A 21,756-nucleotide genomic window follows, 5' to 3' on the forward strand; every position below is an offset into this window, starting at 1 on the left:
TTTATCCTTTTAAAAGTTCATTAGTCCTTACTTCATTTATGTTGCTTAATTTAAAGAACCACAGCAAACAACTTTAAATTCCAGCAGATGTAAGTAAGTGAGGAAGAGGAAAAATAAGTTCACTTCCTCTTTTTCTACCCAATATTACTGATAATAGAACAAATTATTAGCATTTCAACTTTCTTTTTCCTTCCCAAGATAAATGAGGTTGTAATAAGTAAGAAAACCACACAAAAGGCAAAGAACAGTAAGGAGAAAGAAAATGAATAATCACTAACTGATCTACTTCTAGAGAATGAATAAAACTGATTATGCAACAATATAAAATTTTTTCACATACATTATTTAGTGTCAAATCTATATTTTAAGTCAAAATAACAATAAAATACAATCCCTATGTTTTCCAAATACATCAGATTTCTTAAATTAAGCCTGTAGTAGTTTTGTTTTTGATTTTTTAAATAAAATAACAAATTTTTATCTCATGTTAATTATTTCAAAATTACACCTCTACTCCTAAAATATTGACTGGCAGATGATTGATTTGTCTAAAAGCAATTACAAGATGGATCTTTTTTTCAGTAAGATTCTTTAGAAGATTCTTGATTCAAATTAATTTAATTTTATACTTTTTAAATCTCCCACCAGTTTCCTACTTTGTCCAAAAACCAGAAATTAAAGATAAAAAGAAAAGCTACCAACAATGCTTAGGATTGATGGCTTATGAAAATTTTCTAAGAGATTATCTAAATATATTTTGTTGATAAGCATATTGAGACCCAGAGAGATGATTTTCTTGAGGCCATATTATCACTTTAATGCATATTTAAGCCAAAGTTGTGTATATATTCTGGTTGCTATGTTAAAATAGAAATTTCATAAAGAAAACCAAATTCAGAGTTTTAATGTCAAATATGTAGATGTGTCTATAATAATTGGCCAGATGCAAAACCCAATTTGTAAACCCACCCCTAAATATCATAAATACATAGCAGAAATTCTACTTGAATATATTAAATTTCTACTTACAAAAATTTTATCGCCAACTACATTTTCCAGACATAATTGTTTCGTGATTTCCTTCAGAGCAATTTTATCATTGATCTGCAGTAATCCTGAAACAAAATATTATTTTTTAAAAAGTTGCATTTCCTGGCTGTGTGAACCTAGGCAAGTCATTTAACTCCAATTGCCTCAGGGGGGAAAAAGTTGCACTTAATGTGGTACTTTTTAAAAATGATCAAAACTCAAGTTTTTTATGTTTTTTAGCTGTCAGAAAAAATCAACTTAGTTTTTTTAGCCTCTTCTTTTTATCAACAGTAAAAGCATGTGAGATCTCTTCTAGTTCTAGATCTGATACAATTAAAGAAGTGAGATAAATATAGCAAGTATTCCTAAAACACAGATCTTAAACAAGTTACCTCTCTGCTTAATAAAATCTAGTGGCTCCTCATATTTCTAGGATGAAATACGAACTCCTCTGTTTGGCATTAAAAGCCATTTACAACCTAACGCAAACCTATCTTTAAATCTTTATTATAAATTACTATCTTGCTACATACTATTTCACCTCATAGTAACTTTCCTGAAGTAAGCCATATAATATTTTACTCCCTAGTCTCCTGCTTCACTTCCAATTTCTCAGAATCTTGAGGATCTTTCAAAGTTCAGTTCAACACCATTTCTAATATAAAGTCTCTCCTGAGCACAGTAGCTGCAAATTTTTTCTATATCTCAGCAGCTGCAAGTCTTTTATCTATCTATCTATCTGTCTGTCTCTGTCTATCTATTTCTCCATCCATCCATCCATCCAATTTATCTACCTGCCTATCTACCCACCCACGCACCTACCCACCTTAGGTATATTCTGTTGAAAGTTGTTTTCCTTGAATAAAATGTAAACTCCTTGAGTGCCAGGAATATTTCATTTTTGTCTCTGTATCTCCAAGACATATCAGAGGGCCAAGCACTTAATGTCTGCTGATGGAATTATTGATGTGTAACAACAAGTTTTGTGTTTCAGATTTCCCTCATTTCCCTAGTGTTTTCTTGTTTAAGAAATGGCACAGTGCATAAGGCAAATCTTGGGATTGTTTATAAAATCTGGAGTTCTAAATTATAACTATAAATACAAAATTCACTACATAATAATTATACACTTACCATTTAGGTGAACTTGCAAAACATTTTCTCGCACTTGTTTTAATTCCATGAGTTCTTCCAAAGCTTGATTTAATATCTACCCCCCAAAAAGCCAAAAGAATCAGTACTTTACAAAATTTCTTGAACAAGACAACATAATTAATAAGGTCTAAATATATAGGTTTATAAGGATAGTGTTGTGAAGGCATAATCATCCCATTTTCTAGTTTTAAAATTTTCTGATCAGTTAGCTTTCCATATTTTTAAGATGGCAACATGTTTTATACTTAATATCTCACTTGACCCTGAAAACAGGCATATAAGGTAGATATTCCATATCCCAATCCCCATTCTACAAATTAAAACAGTAAGTTGAGAGGTACGATGACTTGGCCATTGTCACATAGCTAAAAAAAAAGCAGAAAGCAGGATTCTGACCTTGGTCTTTGCAGACTCTTAAGTTCTTTATTCTTTATATGACAACTAGTGCTATTGGGGGGGGGGGGGGAAGGGGAAGAAGAAAGACCTATAAGACATGTTGTTTAAATGCTCTGAAGAAAAAAATCAGTGGTTCTACAAACTCAAATCTAACCATATTTTTTTTTTTTTTTTTACCTCTATGGTATCAAATTATACTGCAATCAATTTAAAGACAGAAAATATTTACTCTGAAAATTTTCAGCTACAAAACCATTAGAATGAATATCAACGGAAAGTATGTAAACATACACACACACACACACACACACACACACACACACACACACACACACACAAGCATTTACATGATATAGGCTTTATCATTAAAACCTAGCTCAAATTTTGCTTAATTTAGACACAACCTGTTATTCAGTGAGACACTGGTTAAATTCTTTCTCAAAGACCTATTCTGGAAGTGCAATATTATCCTGAATTTTGAAGGCTGCATCAGCATGACACACACTAGGGTGGGTTCTACCAAACTAGAAAGGCTTTATGACTGACCTAATGAAGTATTTCATGAATCTTGACCAAGAACTAGCCTACTAGTTAAATTCAGAGAAACTTCTCAGAAATCTGCCTACAGTCACTCTTTTTTAGTATGTCTTGAGATAAAGTAAATAAAGATACAATGAAAATAAAATTAAGTGGACTTGGAATCAACAAACCTCAAATGAAGACTAGGTTCTCTCTGCTGCCCTGTGTGATCATACACAAATCATGTTACTTCTTTGACTTCTGTAAAATCAGGGACTAAACCTAAGTTCTTTCCAACTTCAATTGCTATGGTTCTATGAGTATTAAATTAAAAGAGCTACTGTCTGTATAGATACAGAGATTATTCATGCTGAAAAAATCCTTGATTCTTCTGTACAAATCTGTCCATTTCCTTCTATCCTTCCAGGACCAGATTTAAAATACTATCACTTCCATTATGTGCATCTCATATTATTCTTTCATATTATATAATATCTTATATACCACGACTTCTTAAGTTTTTTCCATTCATGACCCCTTTTCTTCCAAAGGAATTTTTTCACCTTCCAATCTTGAATCTAAGCTGAGGTGTTTATGGCAGCGTTTGTGCATGTGCACTACAAAGTTCACATGTTATTATGTTCAGAACCAAGTCTGCAATGAAGTCATACAATACAATATGGGCAAGCACTGCCAGAACATCTTGGACTCATTACACAAATGATTTTGAATTAATTTTGGGTTGGTGCATTCACAGTTTATCATATCCATATTTTTTCACCATTCCTATATTCAATTATGTGACACCCATTAACCTACAGTTAAGCTTTGTCTTATGCTATCTTTTAACATTTCCTCAACTAGCCTGTGAGCTCCTTAGCAGGAAGTACAGCTTATTCTTTGTATCCCTTTTGTCTCATTTTCAATAAACAAGACTTGAATTAGTGGGAAAATATTATCAAGAAAAAGAGATGCTGACAAGATAAACTAAAATACTGATTTTACCTCATGAGTTGATGCCAACTAAATAAAGTTTGTGTTAAAGGTATTTGAACTTACAGCACAAAAGGGTCATTGGCTGAAAATATTTGTTTTCATGACATAAAGAAAAATCAAAAAGGCTTATACCAATATAAACTGTTAACATCAGAACTGATCTCTGTGAGTAGATTATAAGCTATGGAATAGTCTACCTAATCAGAAAAGCTTTTGTTATTGGCCCAGAAACAAAGTATGCTGTGTGAGAATCAATCTAGAATGTACAGTAAATTGATCACAAGGAAATTCTTTTCCCCCATGGTAAGCCACAAAACAAATGCGAGAATACTAACTGTTTCTACTAAGGCAGAAGATGCTAATAACCACATAACTATTATGCTGCCTACAAATGTAACTAATATAGGCAATATGGCTATTGATCAATAATTACACTCCCAGAGAAACTGCATCATATCCAAAATGATTTTAATTATTTAAATTGCTCCAGAAGACAATAAGAAGCTACACCTAATAGAGAATCAGTTTATAAATTCTCCTAGGGAAAGGAAATAAAGGTGTCTGTTTAAGTGTAGCAAGACTGATCACTACAAAAGATTCTGGGTCCCTTTGCCTTGTAATGTCTATGATTTCTTGGGGAGAAAGAAAGGGGTTGGAAAGTGGAGAGGGGAGGCAGGGATATAGAACTATAATTTCATCTGCGTGGAAACTTATGTTATAAATATTTCCTCCATCACAAAAAAATCAGCAATTCTTTAATTTTACTGGAAACGTAAGTCCAGGATTAAAAACAACAGAATTATTTCACCCCTTTATTCCTAGAAGTTATGCCTCTCTGATGTTAGCTCAAGAGTGCATTAGAATTTCTCAGTTGCCATCAATATTAAGACTGAGTTCAGTCCATTAGATCTTTCAGATCCCTGAAGACAACCCTGAACACATTAGGAAAGTATATTTTTTGAGCCCATTGTAAGATTTTATGTTTGTCTCAAATCTCAGCACATCAGTAAAACCTCAATGTTCTAGGTTATCTAAATCTTTTTGAATACTAGTTTTCCCTAATTTGTCATGTTAATCTGATTAACATACCTTGTTCTGATTTGCATCAAATAAAATAGCACAGTTTCTAGAATCCTCCAATGGAAACCTTTGTAAAACTGATACTGAACCATCAATGATTATTTTTTATTGTAGCAAGTAGGATCCCTACTATCTTTCCTATTTATTATTTATTAGCAACATTACATTATCCCTTTTTCATTCTACCTTCAGTACTCCCAATATTCTGTTAGGCACAAAAAAGAAAGTAGATTTAAGGTGCCCACAGTTCTGCTCTTTCTGTAGTCACTAAATATCATCATTCCAATTTCTCTTGCTCCAAACAGTTTTTTAAAAATCCCTATTTATTATATATAACTTTCCTTGTTAACCTTAACTGGTTAGCTCTAAGAACCCTCGTACTATTTTTATAGGACCATGCTGTAGTTCTCTATTATTCTCTATCACTACCCATGTATTTGATCCTCATAACAAATCTTACAAATTTAAAATGAATGGCAAGTTCTCTGTGTGCCACTTCAATTCTCTTTAAAACAATTGTCTCTTTTCATTCTCAAATATATTATTTCATATTATGAATTCAAAAATTCATTCTTGAGCATTTCCTACTCTTTCTGATCTGATTCCCTCTAAATATTTTTTAGTCTATAACATTTAAGTTTATCTTTTCTTTGAACTCTTTGGGATGTCATAGTCTCAAATTTAAGATGCATATCAGAGTATATGTCTAGTGATCTTTTCTTGCTCTATCACAAATTCATGGCTGTGTCTGTCTGTCTCTGCTAAGATCTGATTCTCCTTATTTTTCTCAGGTAGGAAGCACAGTAGCCATTCTTAGTCCTGATCTCACTCCTGATTATCATGGAATCCTTGAGCTGTTTAATTTCTGAAGTTAGTACATTTGTCCCCTTCTTAGGTCCCCTGTTTCTGAGAATTCAACATTTTGGCAAAGAACTTAATATGGACACTTAATCAGCTTAAAGCATTGAGGGTTAGATCTCCCAAGTTCAAGTGATCCACTAACCTCAGCTTCCTTGGTAATGGAGATTATAGGGATATGTCACTATAACCAGCTCACAAATTCTAAAAAATACTTTGATTACTGTCTGACTAATGGTCAGGATGCTATTTCTATAGATGATTAAGAATTGAATGTAAAACAACTAATTAAAGTATTCATATATTGCAAACATATGTAACATGTATAGATTTCAAGACAAATTATATAAGCTAAATAAAGTGAAAATATAAATGCTCACATTTATAAAATATATTATTAATGCAATCTGGCTAATGCGAAATCAGTCCTTCAAAAATTATCATGCCGCAACTTGTGATAATAAAGTTTGTGGGTACAAGGACCACATGATAAAAAATCCTTTAATTTGCTGTAGAAGTAAAAGAATCTATTAAACACAAACTATTTGTATACAACACATGTACTTCTTTCTGTTGTTATTTTGTGAATACAAAAAAGAATGACTTCGTGTTGTCTCCTAGTCAGTCAGGTGGAATAAGGGTATTGGCTATGTATTGAACTCCACCATAGTGGAAGTGAATACATGTACAACTTTCTCTCATTATGTTAATTCTTCCCTGACTTAAGGAAAATTAATTATAAGAATACCCAGTCCACTTAGTTTGCTCACTATAGGAAGGAGTAAATATAAAGGGAACTTTATGAGAATTCTATGAAGAAATAAAAGCAATTTAAAGATTAGATGAAGGGAGATACCACTTTGCCATGTGTTTTCTACATGTATGCCTCACTATGATTATATTTCAAGTTAGAACTCGCTCTCTCCTGGACCCTCAGTGGCGAAGAAAGTGCCCTCAGTGAAAAAGGCTGGGGGAAGATATTTAATCAATAATTCTTGACATACTTTCTGGCTATTAATGAAGAGCTCATTGGCTGGGGTTTGAGATTAACTGGCAGGGAAACTCCAATACTATAAAGTTACAACTGAGTTATAGAAGGAGTAGTTACCTGCTCTATGAGGACTCCATTTGCCAATGCTAGTAAATGTTGAAGAAAGGCATCCAGAGGGGGCGGTGCATAAACAAGAATACAATTCCAAATAAAGCATAGTAAAACATATTTTTTGGTTGAATATTTCCTATTATTAAGAACTTTTATGATTTTATATAGCAAGCTTTCTTAAACACACTTGATAATGAAATAAATAGGCTATGCAGTTAACTACCTAAAATTTTAATTAAGAGAAGATATAACTTAACACTGGTTTATATATTATGATCACTGGTTTTTATTTGGGATTCTGTTCATTCACCACTATTGCTTAAAAAACCAGCAAGTACAGCTGTTAAAAGATTTGTTTTAAGTTTTACTTTATTTTTGTCAGTGAGAGAGGAAATAACTAAATTCCACTGTAGTTTGATCTAAAATGAAAGCAGATTGATATGACTCATTTACTTTTCTATATTAGTATTCTGTTAGATGATTAAAAAGTTTAGTTACATGTTTGAATCCATTACTAAAAATTTTTTAATAATATATCCAAATTAATATCCATTAATACTGAAGTGTTCTAAGTTACTTTTATACAATTTAAAATTTAATAATCTAAGAGTAAACCACCTTTTGTACAGTTGGTAAAATGACAAAACTTAAGGACACAATCTACTCAGTAAAATCATTTAAAGAGACACAAAGAATGCAATTTTACTAATAAAATTGGAAATGCTCCTAACACAAATCTATTTTCCTGTTTCACACATATTGACATTTCTATTTTTATGATTTTATCCATTTTTATTGCAGGTTAACGAATTCAAACATTTATCATGCAAAGCAGAGACGTTCTATTTATAAAAAACAAGTAATCTTTTTTGAAGGTTCTGCTATAGATATATACACAAGTCTGTATCTATAAATATCAGTACATATATACATATAAAATATAGACACTATGCTAAGTGCTAGGGATAGAAAGAAATGCAAAGAACATTCCTAGAACTCCATCTTCAAGAGAGTCACAATTTGATATGAGGAAAAATATGCAAACAAGAGGTGGGGGGAGAGGGTGAGGAAGGAAGAAAGAGAGAGAGGATAAATAGAAAAAAGTCACAAATGAGTATAATAAAAGAAACTGGCCAAGTCCTCATGTAAAAGGTGGCATTTTAACTAAGACTTGAAGGAAGCCAAGGGGAAAAATCAAAAAACAGAGGAGGGAGAGCATTTATGCATAGAGGACAGCCAGTAAAAATGCCTGGGATTTGGAAAAGCAACTCTGGTTCAAGGAACAGTAAGAAGGTTAATGTCATCAGATCAAAGAGTATGTGGAGGGGACTAAGGTGCAAGACTGAAATGGTAGAGACCAGGGGAGTGGAGGACAATGAGATGAATAAAGATAAGCAAAGAGTGGGGGGTACTATGTTATCAAGGATTTTGAAGATCAGAAGAGTCTATATTTGAAAATGAAGTCAATGGGTAGAAAGGTGACAAAATCAGACCTGCAGTTTAGGAAAATCATGTTGGCAAGCTGATTGGGGGCAAACATGTGGCAAGCATGCCAAACAGCAAGCTATTATAATAGTTTAGGTATGAGGAGATGAAGAATGGCAACAAAGTTGTGGCAGTTATCAGAGGAGAGAACCAAGTTATAACAACCAAGTTATAAAGGTGAAACTGATAGTCTTTTGGCAATAGATTGGATATGGGAGATGAGGAATGACAGAAAGTAAGGAGGAGTCATGTTGGGTTGAACATGTTAGGTTTAAAATAGGATATCTTAATGTCTTCTGAAATCTTTCCAAATCTAGAGTGTTTTTTTTTTTTACAACCACTTCTTTTTCAGAATAATCTATTTTTAGAAAAACATGAAATGCTTTACAAATTTGCATGCCATATTTGCACAGGGGCCACACTAATCTTTTCTATATCACTTATAATTTCAGTTTATGTGCTGTAGTTATGAGTAATTCTGAGCTTTTCAAATGACGAGGTTTATAATTATACAAAAATGATATGGCATATGCAAGGACCCTCTCTGGAAAGTGGAAAGTAGTGAAGAATAATGGAAAGACTTGGTTAAGGACCTGGAAAAATAACTATCTTTTCATATATTTACCACAAGAGTTCAGTCCCCTACCATCGATTATCTATGTATATCTAGACAGTAACACCCTCCCTATTCTCCCTAATTCAAGTCTCTATTCACTTCAGGTCATAATGGAGCCAAAATGGTTTTCTTTAAGGGAAGAAGTGCCCATGTGATTCTTTTTCTCAGTCAACTCCAATGGCTCCCTCACTATGATGTTAGCTTTATGAAAACAGACTGTTATACTCATTTTATGTAATTCCAGTGCCTCTCAAAGTGTCTAGTGCACTAGAGACATTTAATAATAATAACAATAATTAGATCACATAAATGTTAGTGAATATTTTTTAAATGATTAAATTATGGTTTTAATAACTTATAAATGTGTAGACAAAAACTTGTCTGTAACAGAACTGAACTTCCAATTGGGCTCAGGCTAGACTACTAATATCATAATTCTGCTTCTGCTAAACAATATTTTTCACAATGCAAAATGTTTAGTTCTTGAAACTCTACTATATTTATCTCTAGAATATTTTTCTCAATGAAGAAATCCTCATTGAGGATTTCTCAGGGGACAAACAATTCAACAAATACTTAATAGATAAGTTACCATGGGTGTAACAGAATGAAATATTGTGTTAAATATAAGTACAAAATATTGATTCTTACTCTTGAGATACTTCAAACTTTCATTACAATTCAATTTTATGTCTAATAAGGGAAAAAAGTGTCAGAAAAAATTCTAAACAGAAACCTTAGAAATTTCATTACTCAGCATATACCCTAAGGAGGTCACTGAAAAAAGAAAGACTCTATACACGTTAATTATTAGTATTAAACCCAACACTTTTTGTGGTAGAATTTTAGTGGCAAAAAATGGAAAACAAAGTAAATGTTCTTTGAATGAGCAATAGCTGAACGAATTATTGTAGAAAAATGTAATGGAATATTACTACATTATAAGAAATTTTAAAAAAGGCCAAAAAAAAAAAAAAAACAAAACATGGGAACTGATAAAGTAAGCAGAGACAGAAAAACAATATACAAAATGACTTCAACAATTACAAATGAAGAGAACCACCATGAAATCACTGATATTTATTATTACAAACTTATAAACAAGTTTGTCCCAAGGAAAAGATTTAAGAGAAAGTTTTCTGCAGGGCTGGGACTGGAAAGGGAGGTGGTTCACATGCCTGAAGTTCTACATAAAATGTCAAGCTTTTTTTGATATTGTAACTTGAGTTAAAATCTGAATCCTTTTAATTTCTATTTATCAATTCTAATAATATCATCTGAATTACACACAGAGTATTAAATCTAATTCCCTTTCCATTTAACAATCTTTATTTAAAATGAAATTTTACTTTCAGGTCCAAATTCTTTCGCTCCATCACTAAGAATGCAAGAAAAATATAGTTCACTACTAATATGTATGGTCTTATAGAAGAAAGTCAAAAAAAGTCAAAAAAAAAAAAAAAGAAGAAAAAAGAGAAAATATACTTAAGATCTGCACTCAGAATTTATCTGATACAATGTTTTAATAAGAATCCTTTGGAACTGTGACTGTGTCAATCAGACTTAAGCTTTTGGAGTTCACTGTTTATACAAAACATTCTTCTGGTCCTGTTTAATACACTTTATTTCAGTTCATACAAGTCTCCCAATGTTTTTTCTGGTAGTTTTCCCTTCAACGACTCTTATAACCATAATAATATTGTGTCACATTCAAATAACAAAACTTGTTTAGTTATTCCTCAGTTTGTGGGTATCCTCTCAGTTTCTAATTCTTGGTTACTACAAAAAGAACTGCTATAATTTTGTAAATGAATAATTTTTGTTCTTTTTGAGTTATAGGCCTAGCAGAGGTATCAATTGAGTCAAAGGGATAAGCTATTTAAATAACTTTTGAGCCTAATTTCAAATTATGTTCCAGAACGCTTAGACCAGTTCCAAGGTGAACAACATTTTAAGACAGTCATCATGTCTCTCATTACCTTCTCTGTGCACAAAAGATAACTTGCCACATTCCCTCAAATATAATTTCTAGATTTCTAGCCAATCTATCTTTCCTTTTTTGAATGTGCTACAGGTTCCATTTTAGTATAAAACTGTAGCCTCGCAAAATAAGGATTATATTCCAGATATGCTGTATCTAGTGAAAAATACATAAAATGAAACTTTTCAACCCCTAAGTTGGACAATATTCTTTAAACAATCTGGGAACTCTTCTTTCTTCCAAGCTTCAATTTATCATAGAATGACTAAGGGACTAAAGGAAAGAGAGAAAATGACCTGAAAGCTGCTATATAATAGCTTCTACTATTTGGACTGGATGGAAAGTTTTCATACTGTGAGCTTCAAAAAAAGAGATGTTAAATATTAGCATTTGTAAAGGAAAAGTCAAGAAGTGGCAATGAGGACAGGAAATATCTACCCACCTTCTAAAATACTAAAGTATCTGGATAAAGGTACAGCCAGTAATAAAAAAGATATAGTGTCAAAAGGGTAAAAGCTAGATCTCACTGAGCACTGGAAAGATTGAGAAAAAATGATGAAGGGAAAGCTTGTATACTATGGAATGGGAATTCCAAAAAACACAGTGGGAAGCCTGCAAAGGACTAAAGTGGTACATGGATGGAGTGGGCTTAATAGGATGGGGAAGAAATTAGGTGTTGGAGAGTTTTCTCTTGTAGAGCCGGAGAATGATAAATAGTTAGACAAGTGAGAACAGAAAGTTGGAAATTATGATAGGGTATTTCTGCAATTCATGGATAAAAACAAAAACAAACAAAACAAAACTCAAGTCACTAAGATATATTTTTGAAAGGTAGAAAAGAGTACAAGGTCTTAATCACTCTCTTATATTCTTTCTATGAGGTGATAAAATGAGAGGAAAGATAGTATGAGGGACCATGGTGCTGAGACAACTAGGCCTAGGTCAAGAGGTATCACTGAGCCTGACAGTGCTTTAAGTATGATTCTTCTCATAACTTATAACATATACTTTCAAATCCTTCCTCTCTCAGTTAAGGACCTCACCTTTTACTTCTCTGGGAAAACTGAAGTCATTCAATGGAAACCTCACTCTTTTCTCTTTCTCTTCATCTTCCTATACCCTTATCATCATCCCTTTCTCTCTCCTTTGTCCCCAAATCTCTTGATAATAAAGTAAACCTTCTTCTTGCCAAAGTCAACATAATCCTATTCCCACCTGTCTTCTCTTATAAACTACAACTTCAGTCATCTACTCTGTCATGGCTTAACTTCTAGCATTTTCCTTTTCTTCAATAACTCTCTTCCTACACATGCTTAATCCACATTTGGAGATTCAGAACCACCTAGACTTCTTCTTGATTTTCTGGTATAGAATGTAATCCAAATAAATTTCTAAGACTTGTTAATCTGTCTCTGCATCTCTCATACTCCACTTTGTAATAACATAGGATCAGTGTTAATATAGGCTTTGATCTCTCAACTGGACCTGTGATATCAAAACACAAAAGAAAAAGATTCTTGAAATCTCAAATAGACTTAAAAACTCACAAATTAACATTACCTATATTGTATTGTATTTTTGTTCTCATTTACATTTCAATCTAGTTCATAAAGGTGAATTTGACATCTTTGATCTAGACTACTGCCATACCTTCCAACTTGGTTTTCCTACAACTGATCTCTCTCTATTCCAATCAAACCTCTACATAGTTGTAGACCTGATTTTCATAAATAAGACCCAAGTCTGACTGTATAATTTTCATTCTCAAAATTATCAATGATACATTATTGGCTTTAGGATAAAATACAAGCTCTTTAGTTTCACATTTAAAGCCCACTGTCTCTTGGTTACAACCTTTACTTCTAGAGAGAATCCATATAACTTCTCTCATTGGTATGCATCACATACTTCCATGTTTTAATCATATTTTTTAAAAAATTAAATACCTACTTTTGGCCAGACACTGTACTAGTCAGGACAATAACTGTCTAAATAGTAAAAAAGAACACTGGAACCAAAAAGTCCCCTTCTGGCATTTGGTCATTACTAGGTTTCAGGCACATAAATTACAAGTTTTCATTAGGATTAAGACCATCTGCGATAGCACAATAGCACCATCTAGGAAAAAAGCTGGCAATAACATTTTTTCTGGATTTAGGAAAAGAAATGTATTGTTTCACATAACACATTTCACATCCCATGATGGGGGTGGGAGTATGGCAGAGGGATGATAGTAAAAGGTAGGGAGAAGAGCAAATGTAGAAATACAAAAATAACAAAATGATATTGTGACAAGAAAAAGATGCTTTTTTACTTACTGGAGAACAACTCCTTGAACAAACAGTAGAGATGAGCAGAATAAACATTTATATAGTGCCTATTACAATGCTAACTACAGTAAATAGATTTTTCACTGACTTCCATGTATAAACTGGCCAAATAAGGATTATTAAGCTTAAGATATGTATTTATAGAATTTTTCAAAATATTTTCCCACCAATTCCATGAAACCAGCAGAATTTTGTTAAAATAAAGGCCTGTTAAATAGAACTAGAATTTAAATCCAGGCTTCCTAATCAAAACTCCATTATTTTTCTGCTATATTATGCTCCTATTTTTTGCTTCTTAACAAATGTATAAATCTTTTGTAAAGTACTTTCTGGATTGTTCATATAGCATAATTTGGATTACCAAGGAAATCTAAAAGAACTAAAAACAAATAGGAAAAAAAAAAGATTGCTTTCTGAAATTATTTTCTACTGTTCTAATAGAAGTGAGCTAAAAAGTTAAGCGTATCCTTAGGATTGAAAATAACAATATTAAACAATAAGAGCTAAGAACAATGAGCTAAATGTCCTGAATCATGGGCAAAAAAGTAGTGAAGGAATCTTTATTATTCCAGAAAGTACAGGGGCAAGGAGCCAGGATCCCTGTAGAAGGAAACAGGCTCAGATAAGATTACCCAACAGAAGTTAGGAATAAGAAGGAATTATCCAGACCATTATATAAACTGGGAAGAAATCCAAGTTGTAAGAGAAAGAAGATCATGAAAACTATAATTAATCTGGATTTGTTGTTATATGGATGAAATGAGATTTAAAGTTGAAAGTTTTTGTAGTGGCAAGAAACTGGAAACTGAATGGATGCACATCAATTGGAAAATGGCTAATAAATTATGGTGTATGAATGTATAGAATTGTTCTATAAGAAATGACCAGCAGGATGATTTCAGAAAGGCCTGGAGACACTTACATGAATTGATGCTAAGTGAAATGAGCAGAACCAGGAGACCATTATACATGGAAACAACTAGATTATACGATGAACAATCCTGATGGACACGGCTCTCTTCTAAGATGATTCAAACCCATTCCAATTATTCAGTCATGAAGAGAGCCATCTAAAACACAGAAAAAGTACCATGGAAACTGAGTAGTTCACAGCATAGCATTACTCAGTAGAATTATTCTGTATACCTGTTCTGGAATGACTGGATAGCTAGCTCTATAAAAATTGGAAGTTGGAAAATGTCATCTGAAATGGTGACGAAGATTTAAGATCCACTTTATTAGAAAGGACCATGGACTCTTTAATAAAGTGTCATTGGCTTATTATTCTCCACAAGGGGATAAGAGTCTAAAGTACGAGAGCAGATGTCTTATAGCTTCTAGGTCCTAATTAGTGCAAAAAAAGAGAAATAGTTTAATTCAAATTCCAGCTACATATTTCCAATGGGTTGAAACAAATTACTTTATTTTACATAATTATAACCTTCAACTAGTAAGAATCTGAATACATACAATGCCTTTATGAGTTTCAATATTAGTATTACTTGGACTTCAATTCAGAAGAAAGTAGATGGATAAGAAAGATGCTATGGAGATAGAATAGTAAGGATGTCACTGAACAGATCTGTGAAGTAAGAGAAAGTGAGGAGCTGAGGGTGACTGAAATTTCAAACCTAAATGCTTAGAAAGATGGTAGTACTGTGAACAAAAACGTAGGCAGATGGAGAGTGGGATATAAAGCCTATTTCTGTTCTAGACATGTATATGGCTATCATAAAATATTCTTGTTTGAGTAAGGAACAAAAAATATGAATTAATTTAAAGAATCACAGGAAGTTATACGTGAACTTCGGCAAAGCCCATAGAATAATACTTTCAAAAAGTATTATTGTGTAAATAAAAATAATACTGATAAACAAAAGAGTTCATATCAGAAATAATGACCAATGTTGATTTGTATGCTGAATCCAAAGTAGGGCATCTATTGCAAGTCTGAAAATACATTGTGTATACCTATTCTTGGATCCCATTGCTACAAAGCCAAATCCTTATTGGTGAGCATCCCATGAACAGTCAGGCTAATAGATAATTAACTCAAAGCAAAGAAATGTAATCGAATTGGACTTATATAAATTATTCCCCTCATAAAACAGAGATGCACTTTCCTACTAATACATACAGAATCTGTAGAAAGAATGGACACATACATAAGAGTACAATAGCACTTAAAAGGCAGAAAGGGAACATATATACTCCCTATCCACTTTCCCTTAAGAGCTCCAGGGAAAATATTTAGTAGTTTTTCTTATAACCAGTAGGAAAAGAAGAAAAATAAACCTCCCATTCCCCTACACTAGAGATTCTGATCTAAAAATGAATTCTCCAATTAAATATATTTTTAAAATGACCTACCAAGGAACACCTTCTAACTCAAAGTTTCTACACTTCCTAAACTGGTAACACTTCATTCTTTTTGTGTTTATATTTGGGTATATTAATTACATCATTTTAGGAAATCACTTGTCTAGACCAAAAAGAGGGAAAAACTTATCAAATCTTGGAAGATAAATCCTTCAAGCCACATAAACTCAAAAACACAATTTCCAACTTTAAAAATGAAAATTACTCACTTTTGTTATATTATTTAACTTTCAACATTTAAAGAATTTTTAAGATTCAAGTAGATCATTTAGAAAGTACCACTTATTGAAGCCCACATTATTAGATTTTATAAATACATAGATAAGTTAGAAAGAAAAAAAAGTAGAAAGAAGCAAGGTTTGTTAAACAAAAGATTCAGAGACAGTAGATTACCTTGAGTCTTCTTGTTATAACTTTTCTTTCTCACTAACAATGGTTTCTCTGAACAAAACATCCCATCTCAAGACTATGGGCATCTCTGCTGGCTGTCCCTGATATATGAGATACTCTCTTTCTTTGTCTCAACATTCTGAATTCCCTGGTTTCCTTCAAACTTCAGCCAAAATCTTACCTTCTAAAGGAAGACTGTCCTTTTCTCCCCCTTCCTATTTTTTTTCCATTTATCCTGCACACATAATTTGTTTATATGCTGTTTCCTTCATTAAACAGTGAGCTACTTGAAAAGATATTTGTACTGCCACAGCACAGTACATTACCCAAGGGGGTCCTTATGAAAATTCCTGATTTATGCAGCATAGGTAAAATATGGTACCTGTCTTTAATCATCCTCATTTACTAAGCAGGAATACAATGACTTTTAAATCAGGCTACATTTGAGATTTTCCTTCAAAAATAATAGCAAAATTTGAAAGACAAAGTAAAAGAAATTTCTAATTTAAAAATGAGTTATTATCAAAATTCAGTTTTATGTCTGTTACCTAGAACACAGTATATTGTGTCCCACTGATTCCATATTATGTATAAATGGTGGATAGTTTCCAGGCCATTCTACAGAATGCTATTTAGTACCTATTTTAACAGAAGTATCATAAATTTCAAAGGAAAAACATTAGGAAAGATTGTTGTTACATAATTAAAAAAGAAAAACCAGCAAAATGAAAGATACACAAAAACAAATTTAATCAGAAGATAAGAAATAATGAAATCGGAGGTGAGTCATACTTGGGTCTAAGAGTGGTGAAAAGTTGACAGTATTCAGACCTAAAGGAGTCCTGTTTCTCCACAAGCACCCCAGTAAAGCTCTAAAGATGCACCAGAAAGAACTGTAATAAGGGAAATATCTATACATCCCTCCATCTAATCCAAGACTACAGAGAGAATGCTATAGCAGTGCTAGATAGAAATAAGCCAAAGTTGGCAGAGGCAAAGCATATAGGCAGGGTAGACTGGGAACATAGGGCAGGGCCAAACCAATACCTAGACCCACATGCAGAATATCTATCTAACCAGCTTAGGCCCACATGTTATATATACACATATATATAAATAAATATATTTCTATACATTTACATGTGGGTGTGTGGGTGTGTGAGTGCTCCCCCTCCCCCCAGACTCCCCCCCCCACAATACAGAGAATGGCCTAAATGGAATCGTCCAATGCAAACACAAATAACCAATTCAATTTAATAAACATTATTAATATATGATGTACTAAGAACAAGAAATATGAAAAAGAGAGAAAAGACAGTCCCTGGACTCAATTAACTTACAATCTAATGGGAAAAGACATCATGCAAACAAATGTATACAAGACAAGTTATATACAACCTAAACAGGAAATAATTAAAATAGTAAAAGTACTGGAATAAAGAGGAAGTAGGGAAGGTTTCCTGAAAGACGGAATTTTAGTTGGGACTTAAAAGAAGGTACAGACATTAGCAGTTGGAAGTTAAGGAAATAAAGTGTTTCAGGCTTGGGGAAAAGCCAGAAAATGAATGGAGTTCAATAAAACATGGATAGAAGAATCATCAGCATAAAAATGGTAATTAAATCCATGGGAGCTGATAAGATTATCAAAGAGGGGAGAAGAGAAAAAGAACCTAAAACACAGCCTTGAGAGGGCTATCTACAGTCAGATGGTATGATCTGGAAGAGGATCCAGAAAAGGAAACAGAGAAGGGGCAATGAGATAGGAAGGAAAAAAACAGGAGAAAAGAGAGGTCTTCTGAAAACCTACAGAAGAAAATATCAAGGAACAGAAAATGAACAATAGTGTCACAAAAGTTGCAAAGAGATCAAAGAGGATAAAGACAGGAAGGAAAAAAAATTAGGAGGTCATCAGTAACTCTGGAAAGAGAAGTTTCAATGGAATAATATCAGAAGTCACATTATAAAGGAATTAAGAGAGCGAGAAGAGGGAAAGCATAGGTATCTACTGGAAATGGCCTTTTTGGGGAGTTTAGCTACAAAGGACAGAAGAAAACTAGGATAACAGATGGTTAAGAAAGACATGGGCATGTTTGTAAACAGCACAATAGAAGAAGAGATCAAAAGAGTAGGAATGTTTGAAAAGACATTTTGTTAAAGACAGGATAGTATGGAATAAAAAAAATGATAGCAATTAAATATTTACAAGTCATGTATAGTGAAACTTTTAAAGTATCAATTTATCAAAACAGGACAATGTATCAAAAGTGAAGGAAGTAAGATATGCTCATATATAAACTCCAATCCATGGATTGGGAAGAAAAAACTCAAATCAATATTTACCATAGTCTTTCCTGATCCTCTTGGTCCAATAATTAATGCAGAGTTACTTTCTCCATGAATAGCTGTTCGTTTTAGCAGTTCAATTAAATGCCTGAAATTATAAAAGATAAAAATAAAGACCTATTAAGTAAAACACACACACACACACACACACACACACACACACACACACACACACACACATCAACCCCAAACAATTTAAATGGAAATGTAATTTTAGCCTCAATACTTCTAATACCAAGAAGAGGGAGAAAAAGTAGTATTAAAGTTCTTAGCAGTGACCAAGACAAGAAAATTTTGATTTGTTCTAATCAAAAGTATAAAAATAAGTCATGTGTAAGGCTACCAATGCTTTTCTTACTTGTATTGTGCTTGGACTCCAAATAGGTTACCCTTGGGAATCTGATGACAAAATCTTTCACGTAAAATTCTCTGCACCTATAAAATAGCAGGGAAAGTTAAAACATATTTTTGTCTACAAATAAAAATTTGAAATATACTGAGAAAATGAGTACCAGAATTAGGTGCCAATAATTCCATTTTTAGCCAGAAGCAAGTCTATAACCCTGTATAAACTTATTTATTTAATTTACAAAATAGTATTATTGATAAAATTTGCTATTTTAAAATTCTGTGACGTACTTTACACTTCCAAACCTTCCTAATTTCCAATAAACCTGTGCTAACAATCATGATGCTAGTTCTCCCTTTTCTGAACTTAAGTCTTTTTGATGTTCTAATAGAAAACCCTGAGGCAGAAGTACAAAATGATAAAATCAAAAAGAGGAACAATATTCTTTCCAGTCAAATAGTATCAACCAAATGAATGTGGCTGGCAATTTAGAGGTAGACTATAAAGTTATCCTGGTATAAGTTAATCGCTGAATATATGACTTTGCTTTACAAATGCACCAGTATGCCAAGCACATGTCTATCAAACTGTAAAATATTTTAAAAGTTAAAAAAAAAAAAAAAAGCATATTGCATCCTTAGACAGTTTAAATTTACCATGATGAATGGCCATTCATCTAATATTCCATGCAAAGAGGCCAAACCTGACCAGTTCAAACCTGGTCAAACTTAAGATATTTTTTATTCCATTCCAGTCAATACTGTCATCAAAAATCAGTGTTTGAAAAGAAAGAGGAATTTCCAAGACTGAACAGTAGCAAGGACACAAAAGGCATTCACTGACAATTTTTAAAAATAGATTTTGGCAATTAAGAGCTGCATACACACACACACACACACACACACACACACACAATGAGTTTCAGAACTAGATGCTAATCCCTCACCCAATGTAAAACTTTTCAGTTTTCAGTTATAAGGAGCTAAGGATAAAAATATTATCACTGATGAATAATAATGATAAAAAAAAAATCACAAAAAACTTTTAACCAAGTTTTTAAATTAAAATTTAATTATCAACTCACTTTTAAACCACATTTTTCTAACATATTGACAAGCCTCTCCCTCCCAGAGAAGTATTCTTTTACAACCAAAATAAAAGGGGTTAGGGGAAGGGGAATTTAGTTTGATATAACTGATTAGTAAATTATCAAATCCTGACATTGTATTCTGATTTCCATACCTATATTCCCTATACCTGTGTAAAGAAAGTGGGAAAGTACCTTTGTTCTTTAATCCTTTGGATTTAAGTTTAGTAATTATAATTTCACAGAATAGAGTTTTAATTTCTTTCCATTTATGTTATTTAACCATTGTGTATAATATTTTCATGGTTCTCATTACTTGAGTGCATCAACAATTCATACAAATTTTCCCATGCTTCTCTGTATTAAATCATGTTAATAATTTTCCCTCAGTATGTATTCTGTTAAATTGGCACTTTTTTTGCAATTAAAATTCCAAATTGCTTTCTAGGATGGCTATACATAAGCAATTTCTAATCTCTACATATTACCACTAATAGCAGAAACATTTATGATAAAAGTGTGTCAAAGTAATTTAAAAGATCCCATTCATTTAATAAAAGGGATAGAGAAAAGGACTATAGAAATAATAATAATAATAACAATAGCTAGCATTTATGTAACACTTTAAGGTTTCCAAACTCTTAAAATCACATTTTATCCTTACAACAACTCTGGTAAATAGGTACTACTATTATTCCTTTAAAGATGAGGAAACAGAAGAAGAGATTAAGTGGTGTGCCCAGAATTACACAGCTAAATCTCTATGGAACAGTTAGAACTCAGTTTTCTTGACTCCAAGGTTCAGCACTCTAACTACAATGCCAACTAGTTGCCTCTGAATGACTGAGGATAGCGAAAAGATCTATGATTTTGACTGGCACAGGTAAGAAGACTCTCTCTACCAATGCACATCAGTCCCTTCTCTGAAACATATAATCTCAGAGAATTTCCTAGGGTTCAAACAAGTTTCCCAGGTTCAAATAATGAATATTTAGGTCTTGATCAATCTGTCTTTACTATTATTCTCTATTAACTCTGCCAGGACATGTTGGTTTAAATATAAACACACACACACATATGTGCGCACGCGCAGACACACACATATACACAAATATGCAATTTATAACCATATACAGTTCAAATATTGAAAAAATAAATTTATTCTATATAAACTCTGCTTTGTTTATAATGGGTGAAAAATTATGCAATAGTAATGACTGTCTCTTTCTGCCCTCTGGCTAGTCTTTCCTCAGTTAACTGCCATTTGGATCCAAAATCTATTCAAGATAACCTGCAATATAGCCTAATATTCATTTCACCAGATTGCTGCATTCTGTCCTTAGGAACAATTACTTCCTATGTTGCTCTTTCCTTGACCCTGATGCTCTTTTAGTAATCATGCTATTCCATTATAAACTTTCTTAACTAAACTTCTCCAAATTACTTGTCTAAAGTGGCTATTTTTATTTATAACATAATTACTCCTTAATCTAGCCTACCAATTATCTTATGTTCTAACCATAGTAGTAGAACTGTTTTCTAAGGTCACTAATAATCTCCTATAAGACTTAAAGTTTAGAATTAGAAGAGACCTTAGAAATCATGTATGCATTCTTTAATTTTCAGATCAAGAAACTGAAGCCCAAAGACCAAACAAGAAG

The 21,756-nt window shown here is 32.6% G+C and overlaps 1 protein-coding gene and 1 non-coding gene across 5 annotated transcripts in view; both read right to left on the bottom strand.

Annotated features, from left to right (window-relative positions):
• ORC4 (origin recognition complex subunit 4) overlaps nt 1–21,756 on the bottom strand; it is a 78,704-nt gene that overhangs the window by 21,356 nt on the left and 35,592 nt on the right. For 3 of the 4 annotated variants that reach the window (XM_051985832.1, XM_051985831.1, XM_051985833.1), the window contains 4 exons: nt 19,018–19,094; nt 18,657–18,747; nt 2,164–2,239; nt 1,030–1,115 (listed from right to left, as the gene is read on the bottom strand). In XM_051985832.1, the coding sequence (XP_051841792.1) occupies nt 1,030–1,115; nt 2,164–2,239; nt 18,657–18,747; nt 19,018–19,094 (330 nt within the window). Of the gene's footprint in view, nt 1–1,029; nt 1,116–2,163; nt 2,240–14,469; nt 14,576–18,656; nt 18,748–19,017; nt 19,095–21,756 lie in introns of those variants that run through there. The other variant, XM_051985834.1, reaches the window with a different exon arrangement.
• On the bottom strand, nt 8,989–9,096 carry LOC127558475 (U6 spliceosomal RNA). Its single transcript, XR_007952857.1, has one exon. It is a non-coding gene; the product is annotated as a U6 spliceosomal RNA (small nuclear RNA).

Source organism: Antechinus flavipes, chromosome 3 (assembly GCF_016432865.1).
Source record: "Antechinus flavipes isolate AdamAnt ecotype Samford, QLD, Australia chromosome 3, AdamAnt_v2, whole genome shotgun sequence".
In the NCBI taxonomy this organism is placed as follows: Eukaryota; Metazoa; Chordata; class Mammalia; order Dasyuromorphia; family Dasyuridae; genus Antechinus; species Antechinus flavipes.